We start from the raw sequence: 24,789 nt of genomic DNA on the forward strand, positions 1-24,789 counted from the left end.
GCCTTGTCCAATCTGAGAAAATAGCCATAATAATGCCATAGTGGTGTCAACAAGGTTATGTCGGCTCGGAGTTGAAGACCAAATATCTATAATAGAAAGTATGCATTATCAACTGACATCAAGCGTGTTTCTAGTCACATATTTCTCTTTACATTTTCGAGTAAAGCATTAGAAAATCAGGCAGAAAACGGCAGAATTTCAATAAATCGAATGTTTCCTTTTTCGAAAAAAAGCTAATGTGAGGAATAGATGATGGAAACGTCTTTGATGAATACATTTCTTTAATAGAAACATCGCAAACTTCCCCTTAAAAACATTTGCTAATTCAAAGAAATGGAGAGTGTTGAGTGTGTGTTTACCAAGCAGAGAGGTTGGAATAAAAAGACACTGGTTGCATTATGGGAAATGTAGGATCCAGGATTTTTGAGATTTTGTATCTGATGGACTAAACGTCAGCATAGCTCAGCTACTGCATCGCTTGCGACCCTTCTTTTTAAATCTGTCGTGCGTAAGTCCTCCGACTTTTAGAAGGTGCAAAATGAAAACACAGAAGAATCTGTTGAAACCTTGCTGCGATCCTTGCTTTATGAAATTAAATGAAATATAAGGAAAGAGGAATGTGAGCTGCTTTACTAATCGTGTACATTTTGTTTAATATACTTTGTCTTTCTTCCTTAACTCAGGTTTAGATCATCATTAACCTCGCCTGGTCTCCTGAGGAGCTCCCTCAGCCTCCTCTCCCATCCCCTCCACCTCTGAGTCAGCAGTCATGAACTGGTCCGCTTTGGAGTCCCTCCTCAGTGGGGTCAACAAGTACTCCACTGTGTTCGGCCGCATATGGCTCTCCATGGTCTTCGTCTTCCGGGTGATGGTGTTCGTGGTGGCGGCCCAGCGGGTGTGGGGCGACGAGAGCAAAGACTTTGTCTGTAACACGGCCCAGCCGGGCTGCAACAACGTGTGCTACGACCACATCTTCCCCATCTCCCACATCCGCCTGTGGGCCCTGCAGCTCATCTTCGTCACCTGCCCGTCGCTGATGGTGGTGGGGCACGTCAAGTATCGCGAGAAGAAGGACATGCAGTACACCACCTCACATCACGGTGCTCATATGTATGCCAACCCTGGGAAGAAACGTGGGGGGCTGTGGTGGACGTACCTGGTAAGAACACATGCAGGTTTATTATTGGAGCCTTGATGGAGATGTTCAAATGTACAATGTAGAAAAACAGGCACTGCAGTGCTTTTGTCATTTTTGTCATTTATATATGGCGGTTTATAGATTATGTGTTTTTCTGATGGCTTCTCTTGGTCCAAACACAAACAAGTTTCACCATCCCTCCAAATTGGACTGAAGCTGTAGGATGTTTATCTTTTTATTATAAAGTCTGCATTAGGTAGATTGTCTTCATCCAGTAATTATCAACCTCAGACCAGTAGTGAAAAATCACATCAATATTCTTTGAGGCAGAATGGACTTTTGCCTTTGTCTATTTGAACCTTCCAGAGAAATGTCTCTCCCAGATTAACCCTGATGAATCTTTTTCTAGGTCAGTCTGATTTTCAAGGCAGGCTTCGATGCCGGCTTCCTCTACCTCCTTTACCACATCTACGAAGGCTACGACATGCCCCGTCTGTCCAAGTGCTCCCTGGAGCCGTGCCCCAACACGGTGGACTGCTACATATCACGTCCCACAGAGAAGAAGATCTTCACCATCTTCATGGTGGTCTCCTCTGCCTTCTGCATCCTAATGTGCATCTGTGAGATGATTTACCTCGTCTGCAAACGCATCCAGAAACTCATGAAGAGGAAGAACGAAGCGGAGAGGAAGCTATTCGCCGAGAATCATGAGATGACACCGCTGGCTGCTCCCAGGTCAGAGTTCCGGTCCAAGGCATCGATCAGAGTGGATCCTACAGTCTCAATCCAAAATCTCAGTAACATCATGGAGGAGAAGGCATCATTGAAGAAAAAATGATGCACTATGTGATAATGACCATGTTGGAAAAACTGTGCAAAGTACTGGAGAGCCCATTGCAAGCAAATGCATTAATCAGACTCCATGAGGAACTGCTGCTCAACATTAAAGAGATGTCTATCAACTCAGGGATTTCAGAGGCAGCGTTTTGTAAATATTATCATGTCTGCAGGTGTGCATGCAAATTAACCCCTCAAAAAGGGAGATTACAGAGGACGTTAAAGGGTTTATAATAGCTTTGAGAAATTGGTGTGTGTGTGTGTGTGTGTGTGTATGTGTGTGAGAGAGAGAGAGGGTGAACGTGTGTGGATGTAAACATATGTGTACTTGATTTTTTTTGTGTTTAAATTGTTGACTTATTGTACCATTTGTAAGCTGTTATATCAGGTAAACTCGTTAAATTAAAGTAAAAAATATTGAAAGACCCCAAGTGATGTAAATGCACTATTTAGAGCTCACCCTTTCCCTGAGAATACACACTGCCCCTAATGTGTAAAACAAGATAAAGCACTTCCTTTAGGGGTGACGCAGTGATCGTCAGAAATCACTTGAAAGGTTATATGTTATAAGGTTATAAGGTTATATTTAAGATATGCAATATAAAGAACATGCTCTGTAATGCTAAAGAGATACTTTCAGTCCTGTTGGCATTTTGTGTTCTCAAGCTATTCAATCTTTATTTTGTATTAATTGAGGTATGATACATGTATGAATACATAGAGAACATTATACAAAAGATGTTTTTTTACAGACAAAATGTCTTTGAAAGTGAAAGAACAATAGCATAATATACTCCAGATATGTTTGTATTTTATTTATTGTTGTGATCAATAAAGTTGCTTCACTTTAAAAATATTTCTTTGTACGTGTATTTTTTTCTTTTCAAAAGACTTTTTAAAAATGATCAAACATGAACAGTTCCAAGTGCAATTTACAGAAATGCAGAAATACAGCAGAAATAACAACAAGGATGAAAACAGATGAACACACAATGAATAGGTCAACAAAAATAGATGTGTATATAAAATTAGTAGTTCAATTCCTTGTGTGTGTACACATTTACATAGTACATGTATTTAAATTGTAATTTACAGCTATAAATTAAGAGTTTATTTTCTAACTGCGAAGATACGTATAAGTTAAGCATTAAGATGGGTCCCATTTTAGAACAGAAAATTGTATATCGTAATTCTGAAAGATATAAATGAGATTAAAATAAATCCTTAAAGTAAAGGAAGTCAAAAGTCAAGCAGACTCTCAGTAAACTCAGTATGCGAAGTGACTAACTCGATAAGTATCTGGTCCTATTCATGAGAGGGACTGGGCACGGTGATTCATACTTATGTTCCCCTACGTCATCACTTTTCCACTCTACCGTCCAATCAGGAGCCGGTGACGCGGACGCTGTGGTGACAGACCCGGAAATGCACCAATAGCTGCCGACCCTGAGCCGGAGGGCGCTGCGTCTGTATCCGCCTTCACGGCTCTCCCTTGTTCAAGTCTGTCAGAAATGAGTTTCCACTACGGCCAGGTATCGAAATACTACATTTTGTGTTTTGTTTTTGTTAATTACCACAACATGTGTGCATTGTTAAATAACTGTAATATCTGTTGTATTGCCTTGATTTAAGGTAACTAATGTTTTAGGACACTAAAAACCCCAATGACGTTGACGTTAGCCATTCATTTGTTTGTGATAACAGTTTAGTAAACAATGGAAACTGTTGACGATGACATTCAGTAGCGTATGTTACGCTGGGTTTCTGTGAACGTTATACATACACATATGTAAGTGAATGTTAGCTGCTTCATTATTCCCGTTGTGTGCAATTTATCAAGGTAATCTGGATTGTTTTGTTCGTGTGCTTCATCGTAGTTTTCTCAGCAAAATACCGCTACAGCTTGTCCTGTTACTTTAATGTTGGAACAACTATATATATATATATATATATATATATATATATATATATATATATATATATATATATATATATATATATATATATATATATATATACACACACACACAATACAGGTATTAGTGCTGTATGGAGAACTTGTAAAGTTCTGAAGTAGGCTATTAATGGGCCGCTCGAGAGTCGAATAGGCTTTTAATATGATGTATTAAACTGATTAATAATAATAATAATAATATTATTATAATATATATATATATATATATATATATATATATATATATATATATATATAAATGGTACTCATAATTTAATGGTACTCATAATTTAATGGTATATATCTCTCTCTTAATACTTCAATGGTTTTTATCTCTCTCTTTCACTATAAGAGGCTCCATCTCACCGCACACAGCTGTTTATTCCTTGTACTTACTTGTGTCGTCCATCACTGTAGGGCTATCCGGGAGGAGGCCACCGACCACCAGCAGCTGCTCAATACGGGGGAGGCAGCGGTCCTTATGGGCCGACCCCCTCTGCTCCGTACGGAGGCGCACCACATCAACCAGGGGGACCTTATGCTGCTTATGGAGCTCCAGGTCAAGGAGGGCAGTACGGGCATGGACAAGGTGGTGCCCCCGCCGGGCATTATGCGGGTTACGGGGGACAGCCTCACGGAGGACATTACGGACACCATGCTCCTGCAGGTAACTTATGCTGGGGCGACTGCACAGGCTTCTGGGACACCGCTGCCTGTGTGAGTTGAACAGACATATTTGGAACATGAGGAGACTGCAGATGGGCTCTTATTCCCCGTCTTCCTTGCCTCTCACTCATTTTCTCTCCCCCTCCCTCTCTGGTGGGATGATGGATAGAAAATGATTTACGTTCCCAGAAAGTCATGTAGAGACGGGGTTCAGTTTGTGCCCCTCAGCAGGATTACGCAGCTGGAGTGATGACTCCAGTAATTCTGAGTGAGGGCTAAACAGAGTAAGAGACAGATGGGTAAAGAGTGTGTTGTGTGGGTGTATGTATGTGTGTGATTACACTGTTTCCTGTCGCATCTCAGCCTAAGTCAGAACTTGAAAGCCTAAGTTGCTATCACTCCCCACAGGGACAGAATCCTTCAGGGTCTGGCCTTAAGTGTCACCTGTCCCACTCTCCCCATTTATTTTCCTGACAATCAGCCCTTCCTCCCCTCGTTTCAGGCCATATTTTCTAACACTCCCTTGTGTTCCTCCATGTACTCAGGTAATGGCTTCTTGCCCCGACACCATCTCCCTCTGAGATGACACTTGACCCTGAGGCTTATCTTATTTTCTTTTCACAACATGTGCCTTATGAAACACTGAGCATGTGTAAGTTAGGTTGGGGAGAATACACTGGCACAGTTGGGAAATCAAACTGGTTAGGCAACCTCCTGTACCAGTCTGATTAATTACTCACAAATAAAGCTGTTTTTCCTTTACTGGAAGAAATACATAGTTTAATTATTACATATAATTTAGGCTTTCGCAAACCAAAATGTAAAGCCTCCATGAAATGTTTTTGTTTGTATAAGCTCACACGATTGGAATGTTACTTCTTTTTTTTCTCTCTTTTCCACACATTCCTCTTTGATGTTTAATGTACTTAATGTTAATAATGTTAATGTTTTAGGAATTTCACGAGGCATATCATTCCATGTTGTAGTCAATAAACACCCTGCTGTTGAACAAATCAGTGTTGTTAAGTGATACATAGTTGTTTTGCATCGGAACGAGGCAGCCGGTTCTTTTTTTTGCTCTTTTCCCATACTTTCACCATCCCCTACCTCTACTACACACACACACACACACACACAATGATGGAAAAGACATATTATAACAGGAAACTATCTTGTCATGATGGGCATTTTCAAAGTCATTCTGGGCCACCACTTCTGTCCTCATTGTTCCGTCACAACTCTGATTCTGTCTCTCTGCAGGTAACATCCCACCTGGTGTGAACCAAGAGGCGTACCAGTGGTTCCACACTGTTGACACGGACCGCAGTGGCTTCATCAACCTAAAGGAGCTGAAGCAGGCACTTGTCAACTCCAACTGGTCTGCTTTTAATGACGAGACCTGCCTTATGATGATCAGTAAGTCGTACAGTTGCAGCCAAAGGAAACACTTTTGCTTTGATAGCGTTTCCTAAAGTGTTTAATTAAAATGTTCAAAGACCTAATTTTCTACAATAAAATGGATGAAATATTTTAAAAAATCTGGAAAATAAATAGATAAAGGAGTGGCTGAAGAAAGAAAGTAGGCTGCTTTTATAAGTGTACAGCCCTTTAAAGTTCTCAATCTAAATTTCTTGTGTTTCTAAAAGGTGATGTTGAGGCAGCCGAGAGGAGTCGACCTTAAAGTGACGTGTTCGTCTTGAGACCTGTTAGTTGCACTTGTTTCCCGACATTCCAGTTGTGTTTGTCAGTCAGTGACTAATGTGTTCCATTGTCATAACGAGAAATGTGCGACTCCTGTGTGCTGCTTTTGAACAACTCAAGGAGAGGATTAGTGATGATGGACAAAGGGCTCGCTCGATGTGTGCCCAAAATGCTTTTGAAAGAAAAATGGAAGCAACCGCAGAACACCATATTTAGTAATGTTTGGCTAAAACGTCTTGTGCTTTGTGTTTTTCCTACAGACATGTTTGACAAGACGCGTTCCGGTCGAATGGACATTTTTGGCTTCTCGGCACTGTGGGACTTCATGCAGCGGTGGAGAGCGCTCTTTCAGCAATACGACAGAGACCGCTCAGGCTGCATCAGCGGCGCAGAGTTACACCAAGGTAACCCTGTGTGTGTGTGTGTGTGTGTGTGTGTGTTTGTAAAACATGCTACAAATTTGTCAAAACATTTGATCGGGACAATTGGGGGTTTCAATATCACACCAGGGTTGGGTTTAAAAATAAAGCCTAAACTTTCAGCAGAGAACGGCAATGACCTCCTATTTTGTGTGTCTGTGCTCCAGCCCTCGCTCAGATGGGCTACAACCTCAGTCCGCAGTTTTCCGAGACGCTGGTGCGACGCTTCACCGTGCTCGGCGGACGACCTGGCATCCAGCTGGACCGCTTCATCCAGGTGTGCACCCAGCTCCAGAGCATGACGCAGGTCTTCAGGGAGAGAGACACGACCATGACGGGCAACATCCGCCTTAACTATGAGGATTTCATCTCCGGGGCCATCACCAGGCTCATGTGAGCCTCGGCCCACCGCCAAGCCCTCTGCACTGTGGATTCATCGTATCATTCCATGTTCAGGTCCTATTTTGCTCGGTTTTTCAATGCTCTGCCATAAGTGCCTCCATCTTTATGTGTACAGTATCTCAGCCAGAACACAGCATGCCATGACTTTGTTGCTGTAAGGGAGTAAAGCCTTACATCATGCATTTGAACAAAGTTCAGTAGCTGTTTTAATAATGCAGCAAAAGCCTTTACTGGATGGCTTGACTTGCGCCAGGCGCAAGTGTGAAAGTGATCGTTTCAAAGTTGACTAATGCCATAGAGCCCCAGTTATATTTTTGCCATAAACTGCAAAAGAGGCCACGTTTGATTTACTGAATGTTGACCCAACAACATTCATACCCGATGAATTTTTTCATTTGCTCATTAACGTGTTCCCGTGCCATTAAGACGACATCAGGAATATTCAGCAGGGTGTTTCCATGCAATGGTTGCACATTATATTGAGCATTGCTTTATTTTGAATTGTGTATAATTAGCCAAAATCAAGCCTTTTCTTTTTTATATTTGAATTATTCAATTATTGAGTGTTGCTGTTACAGCTTTGATACAAAGTGAGTAGAAACAAATTATGTATTATAGTTTTCTGCTACACTGCATTCCTGTAAGCCAGTATCAACCATGAATAAAAAACAATGATCCATGGTGAAAAAAAGACCCAAAAGTATAACAATTGTTCCTTATTATGGTTTCCCGCTTTCCCATTAATGAAATGGATCGTCAGTGTTTGTTGGACCATTACTTTAAGAGATAAAACACTCCACTGAGGTGGTCTGAAATCCGATAGCATCATGGTGCTTAATGCCAAAAACAAATAAATGCTTTTCTATCATGTTTTGATGTATTCATATTCTTCACACAAATGAAAAAAATACAATTTATACACCTTTTAAGAAGCTGCTTACTGTAGTGTTTAATCTGAATCAAAAGGGAAAGTATTGTGTAAATGCAGTCGTAAGCACTTTACTGTCAGGATGACAAATGTGTACATGTGTAAATGTTCTTATGGTCTGAAAGCAGAGTCCTTAATGGAGGTAAATCACTTCATAATTGATATTTTATCCAGCAGAAGTGCAGATGTAAACAGCAGTCACGGCTAGTTGAAATTCAGACCCTACTCGTGACCTCTGCCCGCAAAATGTCCCAAATCAGACATTAATTTCTCTTTTGTCGGGCAGATTGGCTGCAAAAAAGAGCAAAAGCGCCTCTATCTTCCCCTTCCACACCTGGCGCTTCTTTCCCTCGCCATCTGTTACCCTGCTTCATCACTGTCCGTGTCAAGAGTCCTCCTGCTCCTCCTTGTCTCTTTCCAAATCAGAGGCAATCCATCAAACTCTCTTGTGCATCTTTTTAGGTCATATCTCACATCCGTCTAGTTCTTGCCCCTCGGCCTCCATCTCAATCTAAGGCTAAACTTAGCTGTCCCATGTCCTTAAACACTCTGTGTCACATTCTCCCTGCCACATGACACATCACCTGAATGTGGACGCGGTTTAGTGTCTGGCCCGCTTTCACACTATTGAGTTTGGGGACTTACAAGCGTGACCGAAGGTGCAGCACGCTTAAACTTGGTCAGCCCACAGAGAGCTTTGCGGCAGCCCCCTCTTATGTGATTCAGCAGTGATTTAACCTCAGTCCTGATTGTCATTTCCAGTTTAATGAGTGAATTTCCCTCCACTGACCATGCCCGACATCTGTTATTACCTTGGCTGAAGAGCAGGTCTGTGGGGCTTCAGTTAGTGAGGATGCCACGCTCCACTCTGTCAGCCTCAGTTTGTGATTTGGAGTGATAGCGTGGTTGTATTGTATACATGAAACTCTTGGCTAGTGCAGCTCTAAATCTAATGTATTAATAAGCAGGCGCTGATGAAATAATCCTAGTGCTACTAATGTGGCTGGTAAAGCACAACTGGCACAAGTAATGTTGTTTTACCCGCAGGGGATGAGCACATTTCACTTTATCTGAAAGGACTTATAAAATGCCAGTTTTGGCAACTACAAGATGGACAGCAGAGAGGGAGGAACTGCTTAAAAGAATCATTTTGAAGCGTGAAGCATAATCACCCACACAGAAACCTGTTAATCACAATCATTTTGGCAGTCTTTAGAAGTAATAACACAAAAATGTGGATTTAGCTTCGTTTTTTAAATATTTTCCCTCTGCACAAATGACCAAATGAGTCGGAACCGGTCATCCACGGCTCCGACTCATTGTCGCTGCACGACAGGCTGCACGACAGGCTGCATTCCAATCGCTATAGATCAGCCCTGTGGCTTGCACACTGCATGGCATAGTTTTGTGGGAAACTTGTGGGCCTGTGAGCTGAAATATCGGTGTCATCAATCATGTGGAGCCTTACAAAGAACATTTACTGATTCACTTACCCGGGAACTACAATTGCATATTTTCTCTAAGTCAATGCTGCAATGTATGCTTTCCCACTGGGTTGCTGAAACAAACACAATTTCTTTGCGTCCCTCATAAGCAGTTAAAGTATACAAAAGCAAAACTTCTCAAACAGTGTGTGTGTTTATACAGTTTACCAAGCCTCTAAAAGTGTCTGTCAGTACATTACTTTTAAACGAAAAGAAAAATATCATGTCACTTGAGGTGTTTGTCACCCAAGAGGGGTTGTTCACGCCTTGTTTGCGTATGACACAATCTGCTGACAGATCTGTCAGCCTTTCATGCGTCTTCCTTGAGAGGAGGATTTTCTGCATTATGGCTTCCAAGAAAGGAAAAACATGCATATGTTGGTTATGTTATATAAGGGGACAATTCCTTTAGACTGTAAAGACATAAAGCACACAAGGCTCTGCGATTAATAAACATGTTTACGGTCTAATGCTTAATGAGACATAATTGAATAATATGTACTGTAGTATTGTGAGGAAATTGTTGTTTCAGTTGTAAAAGGATGTGTTACTTTATAAACATTATAATACTGTTTCATTCACATGTTATCTAACATTTTAGTTGATCACTGACTGACCTCTAGTTTCAACTCATTTTAATGATCTTAAATTGAATATGTGTAGTGGTAGAAGCATATTTTGTTGATTCCCTCTGTGTCCCTTTGTGTGCCTTTAGCGTCTCAAGGTAGTGTCGTATTATCACCACTAAGCGGCGCTAAAACACTGAGAGGATAAAACGATGCAGCAAAGCGAGGCTCTTCCGCCAATGAAACGTAACCAGGAAGCTTACGGATATACACCGGATGTTGCGTATGTCCGCTGCTGCACCAACGTGCAATCGGTAAAGGTGAGTGGAGACAAATTAGCTATTGGCATTATTAAAGTAACACAGACAGACACCACGTTGACTCGTTGCTAGTACAGCTCGTGCGGGTTTAGCTGTGGAAGCCCCAACACTGGATCGTAACGTCACGTATCACTTGTTATGTATCGGTAACTCACTGTGAGGTAGCCGGTTGCAAACCGATTCATAATATGACTTTCACGAAGTAACTTGTGTTACAAAACTCAACATGTATCCACAAAATAAACACAAATTAAAAATGTAAGGGGATTGTTTAGTTCGTCGCAGTCTTGTGCTGGTAAGGTTATTGGTTTGGTCGACGGCACGCCAAACTCCATAGCAATTTTGACCATGTCATTTTAATTTCTTAGTGACAAGTAAACTGTATGGCTTTGGGTAAAGAGTATTGCCCGTTCTGAATCGAGGATAAACGTGTAGCACTTCGGCTAGGAAGCAACACACAAACACAATGAATTATAATGTAGTTTGAAGTGTTAATGTAGAATAATATGAGTAACCTTGCTAGTTGGTTTCATTCACGTTGATGCAGCCATGCTAACGTTATGTTAGCGTTGCCAGAAAGGGGAGGGTTTGTTTAATCTATTTACGTTCAACAAACTGTCGTAAAACTGCAGACTTGAACATTGTGAACAGTTGCTCCGGCTCTAAGCTCTAGTTATGTGTTGAAGCTAAAACGAGATGAGGATTGCCTGAGGACAGATGGGCCTTCATGTCTGATGTCTGCCTGCGTGTGGCATCAACTGGTCAATGTTGACCAACACAAATTAGACATGTATGTGTACAGTGTCTAATGAGCTTTGGTTTGATTATTTAAATTGTAAAGAAGAACAAAAACTTCCTATCTTTCTGTTCAGTGATGTTATCATACTTTCACGTTTGTCTGCCATGAGTTCAGTTACATGTTGGCAATAGTAGCTACATAAATGCTCTTTGATGCATGAATAGGTCTTTATTTCCCCTTCATATACAATAACATTGTAATTGATCATTAATGCTAGTAAGAAAGCACTTATAACTTTTATTTTTATTTTTTTATCAGCACCCGGGAGCCTAAGCAGAGTGCAGTCATGTGGCCTCTATTTTGGATGGCGGCGCGGACCTACGGCCCTTATATCACCTTCCCTGCGGCCTTTGTGGTGGGAGCAGTGGGCTACCACCTGGAGTGGTTCATCAGGGGGACCCCTAAACCCAGAGAGACGAAGAGCATCCTGGAGCTGAGGGAGGACAGGAAGCTGCAAGAGCAAGAGGGCGTGGACAGCACCCAGGTGCTCAGCCTGAAAGACAAACTAGAGTTCACGCCTCGAGCCGCTCTGAACAGGAACCGCTCTGAAAAGAGCTAACCCGTGTGGGTGTGAGAGACATGCACTTATACCCTCCCTTGGCAGTAGTGCATTGGGGTCCACGGGGCAACACGGAGGACAAAAACACCCATTCTTCCCCTTGACCTCAGCCACACGTCCTCACTCATGCACCAGCTTACCAGTGTGCATATCTGCTACATTTTAGACATCAGAGGGTCATTAAAAGGTAACACATTTGGTCTTTTATCAAGTCAAACACAACTTGTATCTGATCGTTTGACCCTCTCCTTGATATCACACAAGTCTGTTAATGCAATGGTCAATAACTAAAGTATGATACTATGATTTAAGCACCTGAAACGTTGAGCCTCTGGGTGTTCAAGCTTTGAACAGATGACAGGGTGTAGTGGGAATTTGTTTTATGTATAGTTGTGATATGATTGTGTCTTTGCTGTTAAATCACACACAAATAATGCAAGATATGTCAAAGATGCAGATAATGTTCATGTTCCGAGCATGTCACAAAGTTCTCCTTTTAATCATATCTGTATGTTCTTTAAAAGGACTGATTGTGAACATAAAAGTGAAGGAAGAGAGGAGAGACGGGTCTTTGTTGGAGTTCTTTTTTTATCTCGTGTAACCTTTTGATGGTATGTGACAAAATAAGCCATCAATGTGGGAGGTTTCTCAGGATGTTTAAGCTGCTTACGGTCCTATTGTCTGGAAAATCTAGACAGTACTTTCATTTTAGGAAGTCGGGATTGTTTGCACATGACTCATTTTACTTGTGTTTCTGGTACAAATTGTTATGAATAAAAGTGTTTGATGAAAGAGCTAGAATAATTCTTTATCATTGGGTACAGATTTTTTTTTATTTTTTATAATTGAACAAATGTTTGTCGCGTTAGGTCTGAACAAATATCTCATCCCACGTTGGTTATGAAACAAAACTCATGCCAAGGACAGGAAGAAACTTCAAAATCAAAGGAAGGAAGTAATGATTCTGCTTATTCCTCTTCAAGAAGGGAATTATTTTCGAGGGAATACACTACTAGATAATGAATTCTGCTGCAGGTATGATGTTGTAGTCTGGATTTTTCAAGTCTGGTTTAAGATGTTTTTGCAGCTGTTGTCTGAGCAACAAGTGATTAAGCCCAAACCTCCAGAAGTGCATGCTGATTCACAAATAGTTCTTTTAGGGTAAGTCACATAAAAGAAATTGATTTCAGATGAAAGGCTCCTTTCTTTCTCAAAAAGATCATAGATGAGAAGTTATTGAGAAATTATCAAAACATGTTAGGGTAGAATCATAATTACATTTTTACCATAAAGTACAATAAAATACACAATTGAATAGAATCAACTAAAATAAAAAAGGTTAATTTGACTCAAGATTGCTAGAACCACACATGAATTTCAACTATAACATTTAAACCATTCAAAAAAGTTTGAATTGCAAAACTTGTTCTAAAGGTGAATCATTTGACTAAAGCTGTTTGCAAAGTACTTTGCCGAAATCCTCCACTGTGTAACAGCATTCACTCATAACTGTGTGTGTGATAATGTAACATAGCAAGAACACACAACATCTCACGTTTCCTGTCTTCTAAATTGCATCCTTGTTGATTTTACTGAACCCTCAGAGACTTTTCTGACGTCTCCTGCTAAATGGTTAAATGTGTGAGAAATGATGTGACTACAAATGAGACAGCCCCTTTACCTTGATTACACCAAAACATGTTGTGTACAATAGTGTTTCTTTTCTATAACCTTCTCGGCTCTTGCCTCGCCAGACACACTTCTAAAATCAGTAAAATAAAAAATAGTGCGAGGAGTAAATCAGGTGAGTAATATAGCCGATGCTTGCATTCCTCTGGATTCCTGTGTTTTGGCGTGTAAACGTTTCTATGTAACCCATGTGTTGTCCTCTTTGTTTACTATTTATTTATACTTTACGCCTCTGGGTTTACCCTGGTGACCTCGTGTTTATCATCACAGCGCTATGAACTGTGGGTAATCCCCTCAGGCAAACTGGCAGACTTAAAAAGTGCTCATAAAAAGCTTGAAAGTGTTAGAAACACACACAGAGAGAGAGAGAGAGAGAGAGAGAGAGAGAGAGAGAGAGAGAGAGAGAGAGAGAGAGAGAGAGAGAGAGAGAGAGAGAGAGAGAGCACTCAGCGATTTGACAGAGTTTGAACGAGCCCCAACGTCTGTGAGTGTGGATTTTGGGATTTGGGCCCTCATGTTCATGTCTCTATTACCCCAGTGCATGTTGGGAGGCCACTCAGTGAGCAATGCTAATGTAATTTCAGCCCTCGGCCAATCAGATGAATGCTGGTCATGGCCCTAACGCTCCACTCAATGCTGTCTTTATTTCAAAATAAGAGAGCGCTGCTCTACGATGAGCCAATCAATCATGGAACTGCGATCAAACAACCCAGTTAGCTGGATGAGAATGAACAGTGTCGGCCTGATGGCAGCGATTAGTTAACCCACGTGTTTAAAGAACAGACCTATCTCAGTCAAATTGCACCGTGATGGATGAAATTGTTAGTGATGGTTCATTTTGAAATTTATCTTATCACCAACGAGCTACCACACAATATGGATGGTTTTGGAAAAGAAAAAAGATTCCTTTTGCATGCATGAGCAGAACAACATAAGGGTAAAACTCACTTTATCCTTTTAAGGGCAGCTTTCTCCTTTTTATCTCACCATCCAGCAGTAACGTCACCGATTTGTAGTAGTAGTCCAAAAGAAACAGTGATTCATCCCGGAGATTTTTTCGGTGCGATGATTTAAAAATACGTTATGCTTCTTTAGGAAAATATAGTGTTTGAAAAGACTGCCACTCAACATGTCAGTACTTAAGTGATGCTGCCTGTAACCGACATGAGCTTTCTTCTCCATGTGTAGGCAGAAAGTGGGAAAGGTTTCCACATATTCAATCAAGAAAACCTTTATTATCCTCATTATTAAAACAGGAGGGGTGCTGTGGTCAGGCAACAAAGACTTTAATAAGAATCCGCCATCGATTGAAGACGGAGAAGTAACTCGTGTCGTAAAACGCTGCGAAATGAGAAAACTTTATGAAGCTTTTTAAATCCGACACCTGGTAACTCACAAAACACTTAGAGGGAACCCTAATAATTCTTTTGTTGAAACTTTTACTCCAGTCCTACGTTAATTATTATGAAACAGAGCGGTCCGTCTCTCCGCACCCCAGGAGCTCTCTTAATGGACGGTAACCTCTCCAGAGTGCCCGGATAAGTACCGCCACGTTACCCTGCCAAGCTAGTGAAATGGGGAAAGACGATGATGCCCAGATACATTGGCACTGGAGTGGTGAATGCTGCGCTATCGGCAGTCATCAGCTTGTTCTGCCCTCTTAGCTTTGCTATCAGCTGAATGACTCGCTCCACTGCTGTGACTCCGCTTGAGTATGAGAGTCAATTACTTCAAGCTGGTGGGAAGTTTCCATTTGAAACTAGTGAGGATGGAGAAGCGGAGGTGAAGCTGAGAGAGTTAACAAGGAGTGTGCTGTGTGAAAGGTGTGTGTGTGTGTGTGTGTGTGTGTGTGTGTGTGTGTGTGTGTGTGTGTGTGTGTCCCCGTCTGGGAACAATCAGAGGACAGGTCGGCCGTATAACAATGGCCCACGACTAAACAGTACTGTGGGAACCGAGCACCGAGGCTCCTGGGAAGGGAGGAGGATGTTGGAGGTGCTCCATTGTTCCTGAATGATGGGGATAATGGGTGCGGGTGATGCTGGGTGTTCCTTTTTTTTTTTAAGGAGGTCCAATCCAACATCCTGAGTGCACAAGCCGGAGACGGTGTTCCCTTTGCTGCATGAACAATAGAGTTGTCTGCCTGCTTGAAGGGCACTCTCTATTAAACAACCCCTCCAACACACACACGCACACACACGCGCGCACACACACACACACACACACACACACACACACACACACACACACACACACACACACACACACAAACACAATCCAGGAATCCAGTCATTGCTGTGTATCAAATGAATACACAGGCAAGTAGCTGAGCATAAATATGCTAAGGGTGTCACACAGAGGTCACGTTAAACATATTTTGTGATATTTTTTCACACGGGCATTTAAAGAAGGAATTATATTTGCAAAACTTCTCTGACACCCGGATGCATAATATAGTTGGGCTAACTAAGCTGGTTGACATTAGATATTATTCAAACGTTTCTAAATGTTCTAATGGTAATCAAGATGGTTGCATTCTCCAAGTATGAAACTTTAAAGTTTTGGTTGTTTGTTGCATGTAAACAAACAGTTGCCTATTTCAGCTGCCAACAGATATTGGGCAACATTAATATTTCTCTTTAGATGGTGTTTCTGGCCCTTATTCACTCGACTTTGAGCTATTTTGGTCTCCACCGTTTCTTACTTGCTTATTAGCTTGCTCCACGCTCCATCAGATCCAACTTTGTTTGGTTCTATAAAGGATAGCATTCAGTCGGTTTAGCAGAGCACATCCAATGAAAACAGCTGAAATTTACAAGAGCAGTGACAGTGAACCAAAACTGTAAAGTGTGAGTGATAAAAAACATCAAAACATGAGCTGAAAGATGCTAAAACTCTCCATAGAGCTGAGGAGGACTGTATGGTTGGTTCATATTTAGTTGTCTGCCTCATTGTTAATGTAAAAATATCGATTACTGCAGCTTTGTATTAAGCACTCTGCCATTAACCCCATAAGACTCCACTCTAAGTCCTCAAAATCAACCTGTAATTCAATTTGACAACCAACAGCTGAAGAGAGACATATGCTGCCCTAGTGGCATGCCCCGCCCCACCTCTCTCTCTCTCACACACACACACACACACACACACGCACACAAATACACACACACACTCTCTCTCTGTGCGAGCTATAAATGGTACCAGCCCTCTCAATTGACTCCAGCCGCACAGTCGGCACTTTGCCCATTTCCCTCATCCTTCACTGGCCTTTGATGGGGCGGCCGTAACTTTAGAAAAGCAAATCATGGCGGAGCTTTGGACAAAACAATGCAACAATGCCCGCCGCAGTCCAATTGTCAGAAGGAACAATCCCAAACGGCCAATCCCCGGGGAGAAACAATACTGGACTAGGAAACACCCACTTCCTATTCAGAGTTTAAATTTAGGAACTGCTGAAAGCATTTTTGTCTTGTTTTGTCGAGTCGCACAAATGCCCAAATTAAGTACAGGGTGCTCGGACTTGACATTGTTACTGATAGGACGAAAGGAGTGCGCCAGTATTGTATGTACGTTGAGTGAAACAAAGGGAGTTGGCACAGGCAACGCATGTATACCATCCACGCAGACACACACACACACACACACACACACACACACACACACTATAACATAGACATTAAACCCTAAGAGGGGGTCTTTGCTTTGAAAGGCACATTATTTCTAATTACAGCCAAATAAAAAGATCTTGCATAACTTCAACAACCTCCATAGCTATTTTCAGCCCTGCCAGTCCCTTGTACATATATATATATATATATATATATATATATATATATATATATATATATATATATATATATATATACAAACACGTGTGTGTACATGAGAAAGTCTGAGTTCTGTGACTAGAGGTCACGCTAGTCATTCCTATCTTCCTGAGTGTATATTGGTGTGTGTGACTTCTCTGCCTGTTCAGGGTATTTCCTCAAATACGCAGGGCTTTGGCAGTAAATTGGCAGGAACTATGACATCTGACTGGCCCCTTTTGGACAGACCTGGCACATACGTGGGGCCTTTGAAGGCGACCAGAGCCCGGTGCACAGCTCCACTGTAAGATCTGCCCCTCAAGGAGGGTTGCCTCTGGGTATAACAGTTGGTACTGGAACTGCTGGAGCCCTGAAGCTACTTCACACAGCTCTTTGAACTGCGTTACGGTCTAAAAGTGTGTGTGTATTGTGTGTGTGTGTGTGTGTGTGTGTGTAGACTCATTCACCTCACTTTGTGTGTGATCAGCGCCATGTGGATTCACCAACAGACCGAGGAAATGCATCAGCAGTGACTCCAACAATGTCAGGAAATGGCAGCTGATCCCAGGGGACGCATGTATGGCCGTTAAGGATGACCTGTCGCACAGAATGGGGTCTTCTCAGCTAATGACTCTTTTATTAACCCAGCTGTGCACAAACAAATAATCTCCATTGTGACATTTTTATTGGAACATCCTCCGAGACAGTGCGTCTCTGATTCGATTGCCCCGAGTTTGGGAAATAGTCTAGACGCGAATATAAGGTAATCAAGCCCATGGATGTGGGAAGATTTCACTGGTGTCCTGACAGAGCAACATGTAGCCAAAACACCACTGTTCGGGGGACAAACCTCTGTACAGAAGACGAGGGGGGGGGAAAAAAGCCTTTTGGAGCAGCAAATAACCTGCAATGTTGTTTTCATCTTGGAGGGTTATGTGTGCTTCACTGAACCGGAGGTGAGAGTTTGCTCTGTGGAAAGAAAAGAGCAAGGCGTTGAGCTTCTCCGGCTTGATCTCCTATGAGGGAGATGGATGTCAAAGGGAGCTCCGCTGTTCCGCTGCTGGCTTTGCTTGGCAGTAGAGGGCCGATATGGGTCGCCCCTGTGCAAATCTGTTCCGTGACCCCCCCTGGCTTTTTGTGAAAGCACACACATGGAACAATCGCACGGACACGTGCACACTAGCGCACACAAACGCACTCACCCACCAGCACTGAGATAACAAGACTGCACGGGAATGCCAGCCAAGTTCTCGCGAACAGACATTGAACTGGGCAGCTTCAGCCAGCTCTATTTGAATTGTTCTCTCAACAGTGTCTGCCAATTCATCCTTTACACACGGAGAGGCTGCACACGATAAAAACACATTCCACTGTGAGGACAGAGAAGCTGTTTTCTTATTATTATCGCCTTTTGTAATTTCTGGTTTTCAGCTGCTTGTTGCAGTTCTTGTTTGGCCTCGCACAGTTCAAGCGTTTTCGTTTCATGAGAAGCTGCCTGGCTTGCATTTCCCATAAACCTTTCCTGCCGCAGATAACCGCTTATCGCCATGGAGACAGTTCGGTGAACTGCGGGAAACGTGTGCCGCGTCGCGGATGCCGCAGCCCTGAAGAGACATATGGTTGCGTTCACTCGGAGCTTGGGCGAGCACCTTTGTTGGTAGGTGTTGGATTTGATCTATTGCTCTCCACGAAAACAGCATTAACAGGCAGGACCCCCCCCTCCCCTCCTCCAGGGGATATTAAAGAGGTCCAACGTAAAGTCCTGTTCCACCTGGTATGAACTTTTACTGGCATATAATTTAGGCCTTTCTTCCCTGTGCAGCCAGCTACGGATTTGAAAACAGACATTAAATCAAAAATAATTTCCCTCCATTTTTTTCCCTGAGGAGGTTATGCTCATGATAGCCTGTAAATCACATCCACTTCTCCACACCTCCATCTTTCTGTTATTGCCAAAGAGCTTTCCCTTGAGTGATTCAGTGCCTCCGTATTGTGACAGTATTTTGGAGAGAGGTTGTACACACAGAAGTTAGACAGAGAAGCAATACACACTTCAGAGACATTTCCCTCACACAGAAATCTCAGCCCTGAAACGGAAAGAAAATTTAAACATTTTGTCCACAAGAGATTCACGTATATGGAACGTGGTCCTCCTTAATTTATACTTAAAACTTTATTTTCCACCAAAAAATAAATATTACCGCAGGTATTTTTTCATAATACATTAAACATTAAATACAGTTTTCACATATTTAGCCGTTTCATTTAATTAGGTTTGCACATTTCTGTACCACTTTCAGTCCATTCAGTATGCATTCACTAATGCGTCTGTTGAGTTCCCTCTCAAGCTCTCGGGGAAAAAAGTTGAATTTTCCGACTGGAGGCATGTCAGTCCTCCATTATTCAGCTCTCGAGAACTAGTATGCGGTGGTCCTCTCTCTCCCTCCTTCCTCATTGCTGAATGACTTTGGTTACCAGCAATGATCATCATTTCCAATCCCAGAATTCCTCTGGTTTGGCTCTCCTTCTCTTCCCCCATGTCTTCCCTAGTCCACATCTCCAAACTTGAGTGAGCGAAACTTACTGGGGGAAAGGGGAAAGTGCATTGTGTGTGTGTGTGCATGCATGCATGTTTGCGTCCACGCAGCCATTATCCTCCTGGGAGCGGAGCAGGATCCAGAGACCAGTACATTCCACAGTGTGGATGGAGGCATGGGAGAAAGAGGCGGGAGGGTGGCGGGGGGGGGGGGGGGGGTCAAAGAACTCAAGGGGTTACAGTGCAAATCTCAAAGGACTATGCTTGAATCTGGCTCTACTGCACACCCATACACACTCGCACAATATCCCGAGGCCCACCGCAGACCCCCCGCTGCACCGTTTTTTTTTCCACCGCCATGAAGGCATCTTATGACTGTAATCTCCGTTCATTGTGAAGTCTCATTTTCTTTGCCTTGGGGAGTGTTCTCAAAATGTTTGATTTTGAATAGGTCCATTTATCTGGTAAATCTCCGTTTTTTTCTGCCTGCCTGTGAGGCATCGAGTTCACAGTGCAATAGTTGTTCTTCTTTCCTTCCCCTTGTTTGAGCTCTCATTTTGCACTACTGATAATCGAGTGTCATGTGCAGGATAATATTTATTAATAAAAAACCTGGAAGACCCCGAAAAAAAAACAACCCGCCCACAGCTTTGATGGTCATGAGCAACAATTCGCCACATCAGACATAATGCTTCTGCTTTGAGTGCGCTTTATAGGCGGCGCCCCTTGTGTTTTTCACAGCGTGGTGTGCGTGAGCCTTGTAATGGACTCTCGGGGAACGTGGCGTCTTCATAGCCCCCATGCAGTTCACATAACTGGGAAGCAGGTCACTCCCCGCCTCCCCGGGCCCCCAGTTCACCTCAATCGCCAGATCCCCGTAGCTGTCACAGGGGTTGGGGAAGCACGTAGCCTCGCCCAGCAGGCCGGGGCCGGCGTGGCCCCCTGCTTTGTAAGACGAATCCGACTGAAGTTCGGGATCCTCCTGTCGAGCTGGCGCCCGCTCCGACCGCGGTAGGTAGTGGTGTCGCTCGGTAGGGTAGTATTTCTGCAGCCGATGGGAGATGGCCAGCTGAAGGAGCTCCACGAGGTTGAGGAGCAGGGAGATGGCGGCGATCACCTGAGTGTAGATGGTGAAGATGGTCTTCTCCGTGGGTCGGGAGACAAAGCAGTCCACGGTGTGAGGACAAGGGGACCATGCGCACTCAAACTTTGCCGCAATGAAGAAGCCGTCGTAAAGGAACCACAGCCCCAGGATGAAGCCGACCTCCAGGAGCACTTTGGACACGATGCTGAAGGCATATGCACACAGCAACTTCCCTTTCAGTTTAGGAGCGTCAGCTGGAGCCTTCTCAGCTCTTCTAGCTTTCCCAACGCCGCCTTGTTTCTCTTTCTCTTCCGCGTCGTCCTTTTCTATTGCTCTCCCTCCCCTCTTACCTCCACCAGCACCTTTCTCGGCCTCCTCCTCCTCTTTCCGCCTGTCCTTGCCCGCCATTACAGCTACATATCCAAAGTAGAAGATGGTCGGCGTGGACACAAAGATGACTTGGAGGACAAAGTAGCGAAAGTGGGAGATGGGGAAGGCTTTGTCGTAGCACACAGCAGTGCAGCCAGGTTGCAGCGTGTTGCAGACAAAGTCGGCTTGCTCGTCATCCCAGGCCGATTCAGCGGCTGTTCCCAGTACCAGCATGCGAAACAGGAAGAGCACGGTAAGCCAGACACGGCCAATGCCTGTCGAATACTCCTGGCCCTCCTCCAGCAGGTGCTCCAGGTAGGACCAGTCAGCTCTGGACATCCTCTGCTCCTAACAGGGCAGACGTGGGCAGAATATGTGAATGTTTGAGAAATACATATTTTAGAATGAGCTCACGCAGACATTTTGTCAAGCCAATTATTCTTTTGGATGTTACCGAGGATGCTAAATGAGCTTTCCCATCTGTTCACATTGTGACAAGTTGTATCAGGTGCCGAGTTTAGTCGTGGTAGTTATGCAGGTCGCACTTTGTTCACTGCTCCATTGATGAACAGATTGGCCTGAATGTGCCACCTATAACACCTAATTAATATATTTTATTTCCGCATCTAAATTCTCAAAGGTTTTCATTAAGGCACAGTTAAAGCATACACATGTTTAATTATTCATATAAGCAACAAATGAGGTACATTTCGCCAACCTTTTCAGTATAATGGGGTCTTTATTACTGGGGAACATGTAGTGCTGCATGCCTATTAGTTCTTATTAGTTCTTCCATGAGCTCACACCGTTGTTTAGGGTGGGCTCCAACTCCTCATCATCAAGATGTGAAAAACAAGGCCTCCATACATTAAAATGAAGTAAAACAGAAACACATGGCCCTAAAGTTAACGTTTAATATGAAGGGAAATAGTGTGAGCTTTCACAGTAAAACTGAAGTCAATGAGTTCAAGAGAATCCACTCTGTTTAACATTACACAGCGTTAGTATATGCAAACATTTAGGAATCAATTAAAGCTCAGCTTAATAAAATCATACTGGGACCGATTTCATACAAGCGTTGTGCGCACGTATACACACATACACACATCTGAATAAACATCCTGTGTGGGAGTTAAGCAGCTGTGACGCTTGTCTATTTGTTGAGACTATTTTTGTTTATTTGTTATTTCTTTCCCTCTGAGAAAAGCAACTGTTCTTATCGTGAAAATACAAACTTTCTGACAGGATGAGACAAGACAATAGTTGGTCAGGGATTCCGGTCTGATAACTGACTGATCCACCACTGAGAGCTTCGTCTTAGTATCACTGTTATCGCCACCAAACACACTTCAACATACACAGATACAATACAACAAATGAGACTTAATACTAAGTACGCCACAGCAGAAAACACAATGAAAGAAGTCCTTCACTCAACAGACGCCTCAAGTCACAAGGCGTTTCACAGAAGTATTGATGACTGTTTTTGGTTGTTTTTTTTTTGATAATGACAATTAAGTAGTATCATTATAATTCTAGAAGAGTCTACGTTTAAAGTCATTTGTACACTCATTATTGTTTATAACCCGTATAGAATCGAACTAAAATACAACAAAGGAGGTTAACCAAATAAATGATCAGTTAATATTTTAGTTATATAAGTTATTCATACCGAAAGATTTGTAGAATAACAAAGAGAAGTTCATCCTGTAATTCCCTATAAGAATACAAAACGTGATAATAAAACAATAACACAAAAGTAGAATTAACCACCAAAAGTGATTGCAAAAACAATGATGTAAGGCCCTGGTAAAAATGTGATTCTGGTTTTTAAGCGAAATAAAAATATCAAACACAGTGCATTTCATTCCTTGATGATTTACTACAGGGACACATTCCCATGTGCGTATCAAAACATATTATATCTATATTGATCTTGTCACGTGAACAATCCTAATCTGGTTTTGTGTAAGTGTCTTACCTTTCCCTCTCGTGAAGCGGGGCTTGTCTCCTTCTTGGTGTGTTGGTCTCAGCACTCAGTGGACTCTTAATGTCTCACTGCGCTCCCGACAGTGGCGATCCGCGGCTCCGGTCGGTTTGTGTTTCCCTTCTTTAAAAAGCATCGATGTCATCGGAAAAAGTGGGGAGAACTTTCCCATGCCCGTTTCGTTGGCCGTCCCTCAGGAACCTCGTCCAGGAAATGGGATGGACTCAAAGTTGGGGCTTTTAACGTTTCTTTAAGGACCTCCCGTTCGCGACAATTACACGGGATGATCGCCTGACTTCGCTTATTCAAAGGCGAGAGGCTCAAGCAGCTTACGAGGCGAGGACTGCACACTGGAAGTGTTTTAAAGCAAACAAAAACACACACGAAACACACGAAAAAACGCACACAAAACACAATAAACCAACTCACAATCACAGCACCATAATAAAAACCTCATAATAGGTCGTTTTTTCACCAAGAAAGTATTTGAGCTTCCTCTTATCCTCCATAAACACGAGTATGTATCTGTATTATTATTGCAGAGGTCTAACAGACTGCTTCTAATCATGTCTCTATCTTTGCCCACGTTGCTTGTTTATTTATTTTAGATAATGTTTGCTCAGTTTACTAACGGGGCCATCTGACTTCTTTTAGACTCGTGTAATTTTCCATGATGCCACGCAATGGCGCCAGTCACCTTGTTTCCGACAGGCACATGACGTCGGTGCAGCCGCATGCGCGCCTCAAATGGGAATCTCATTTTGTTTAAGTTCACCTCGGGTTTGCATCATTTGCGTGGTAAAGTTCCAGAAAACACTTGTTGCTCGTCAGCATCATAGTTTTGATATTCCATTCGGCAAACTCATACCTATACTGTGTGTGGAATAATGCCATTTTCTGTTGTATTTCATAGTTGTATTTAGTTTCCTTTTTTTAGATTAAGCTTTGGCCACATGTTCCCGATCCAATGTGTCACTGTGACCTTCCAGTGCAGATCCTCCCAACTTGTGACATGCTGAGGCTTTGCTGTAAAAACTCTTACTCAGGTTCAAGCAATAAAACCATGTAGCTATGTTTAGACAAAGACGTCATGGTTTGCGGTAAAATATCTATAAACTAAGTTGAAAGTATACATGAATGTCTCTAAATAACTCAGCTCCGGTCTCAAGCACCGGTCTTCTGGTTGGGCGGCCTGTGTTTGTTCTACTGCCTTTATGCTTTGTCATCACAGTCCAGGAGCTTTTTCTCTGTGCGTCTATTAACGTCACCGATGGGTTTACATTGTACTTACCTGAAAGCCTGATGCGTCTCATGTAGGTGCTAAAAGGTGCTTTGTGCTTCGGTATTAGACTCTGAAGAGCGCCGTAGCGTCAATAAGGCTCTTTTCTCTGATGCAAACAGAGAACGTGTGTTCGTGCTTATTGGAAACTGCAGCCTGTCCAGTTTTTTTCTTCAAGGACAAGACGGCCGACTGGCATGTGCACAGGCTTTATTTACAGACGTGTGCCTCAAGCTAATCAGAAAGAAGCCCACAACATGCTTTTTTTT

The 24,789-nt window shown here is 42.7% G+C and overlaps 4 protein-coding genes across 5 annotated transcripts; 3 read left to right on the forward strand and 1 right to left on the reverse strand.

Moving 5' to 3' along the window:
- Nucleotides 1-769: 769 nt before the first annotated feature.
- Nucleotides 770-2,766, forward strand: gjb9b (gap junction protein beta 9b). 2 transcript variants are annotated; one of them, XM_068575474.1, is made up of 3 exons: nucleotides 770-1,159; nucleotides 1,548-1,775; nucleotides 2,555-2,766. In XM_068575474.1, the coding sequence occupies exons 1-3, from the start codon at nucleotides 770-772 to the stop codon at nucleotides 2,675-2,677; spliced, it is 741 nt and encodes a 246-aa protein (XP_068431575.1). In that variant the 3' UTR covers nucleotides 2,678-2,766. The 2 variants fall into 2 exon arrangements, with proteins under 2 accessions (XP_068431575.1, XP_068431574.1); XM_068575473.1 differs by having other exon boundaries at nucleotides 1,548-2,619.
- A 661-nt stretch (nucleotides 2,767-3,427) lies between these two features.
- Nucleotides 3,428-7,972, forward strand: pef1 (penta-EF-hand domain containing 1). Its single transcript, XM_068575830.1, has 5 exons — nucleotides 3,428-3,507; nucleotides 4,347-4,596; nucleotides 5,856-6,011; nucleotides 6,557-6,700; nucleotides 6,883-7,972. Exons 1-5 carry the CDS (start codon nucleotides 3,487-3,489, stop codon nucleotides 7,110-7,112), a joined length of 801 nt encoding a protein of 266 aa, XP_068431931.1. The 5' UTR covers nucleotides 3,428-3,486; the 3' UTR covers nucleotides 7,113-7,972.
- A 2,367-nt stretch (nucleotides 7,973-10,339) lies between these two features.
- On the forward strand, nucleotides 10,340-12,555 carry smim12 (small integral membrane protein 12). The gene is made up of 2 exons (XM_068576004.1): nucleotides 10,340-10,415; nucleotides 11,473-12,555. Exon 2 carries the CDS (start codon nucleotides 11,501-11,503, stop codon nucleotides 11,771-11,773), a length of 273 nt encoding a protein of 90 aa, XP_068432105.1. The 5' UTR covers nucleotides 10,340-10,415; nucleotides 11,473-11,500; the 3' UTR covers nucleotides 11,774-12,555.
- Nucleotides 12,556-20,003: 7,448 nt separating this feature from the next.
- Nucleotides 20,004-23,343, reverse strand: gja4 (gap junction protein alpha 4). The gene is made up of 2 exons (XM_068575463.1): nucleotides 23,236-23,343; nucleotides 20,004-21,602 (listed from the first exon to the last, which is right to left on the reverse strand). The coding sequence occupies exon 2, from the start codon at nucleotides 21,591-21,593 to the stop codon at nucleotides 20,481-20,483; it is 1,113 nt and encodes a 370-aa protein (XP_068431564.1). The 5' UTR covers nucleotides 21,594-21,602; nucleotides 23,236-23,343; the 3' UTR covers nucleotides 20,004-20,480.
- Between the last annotated feature and the right edge of the window lie 1,446 nt (nucleotides 23,344-24,789).

The sequence above is a fragment of the Clinocottus analis genome, unplaced genomic scaffold (assembly GCF_023055335.1).
Source record: "Clinocottus analis isolate CAN_PGR_092001 unplaced genomic scaffold, fCliAna1.0.p SCAF_14, whole genome shotgun sequence".
Classification (NCBI taxonomy): domain Eukaryota; kingdom Metazoa; phylum Chordata; class Actinopteri; order Perciformes; family Cottidae; genus Clinocottus; species Clinocottus analis.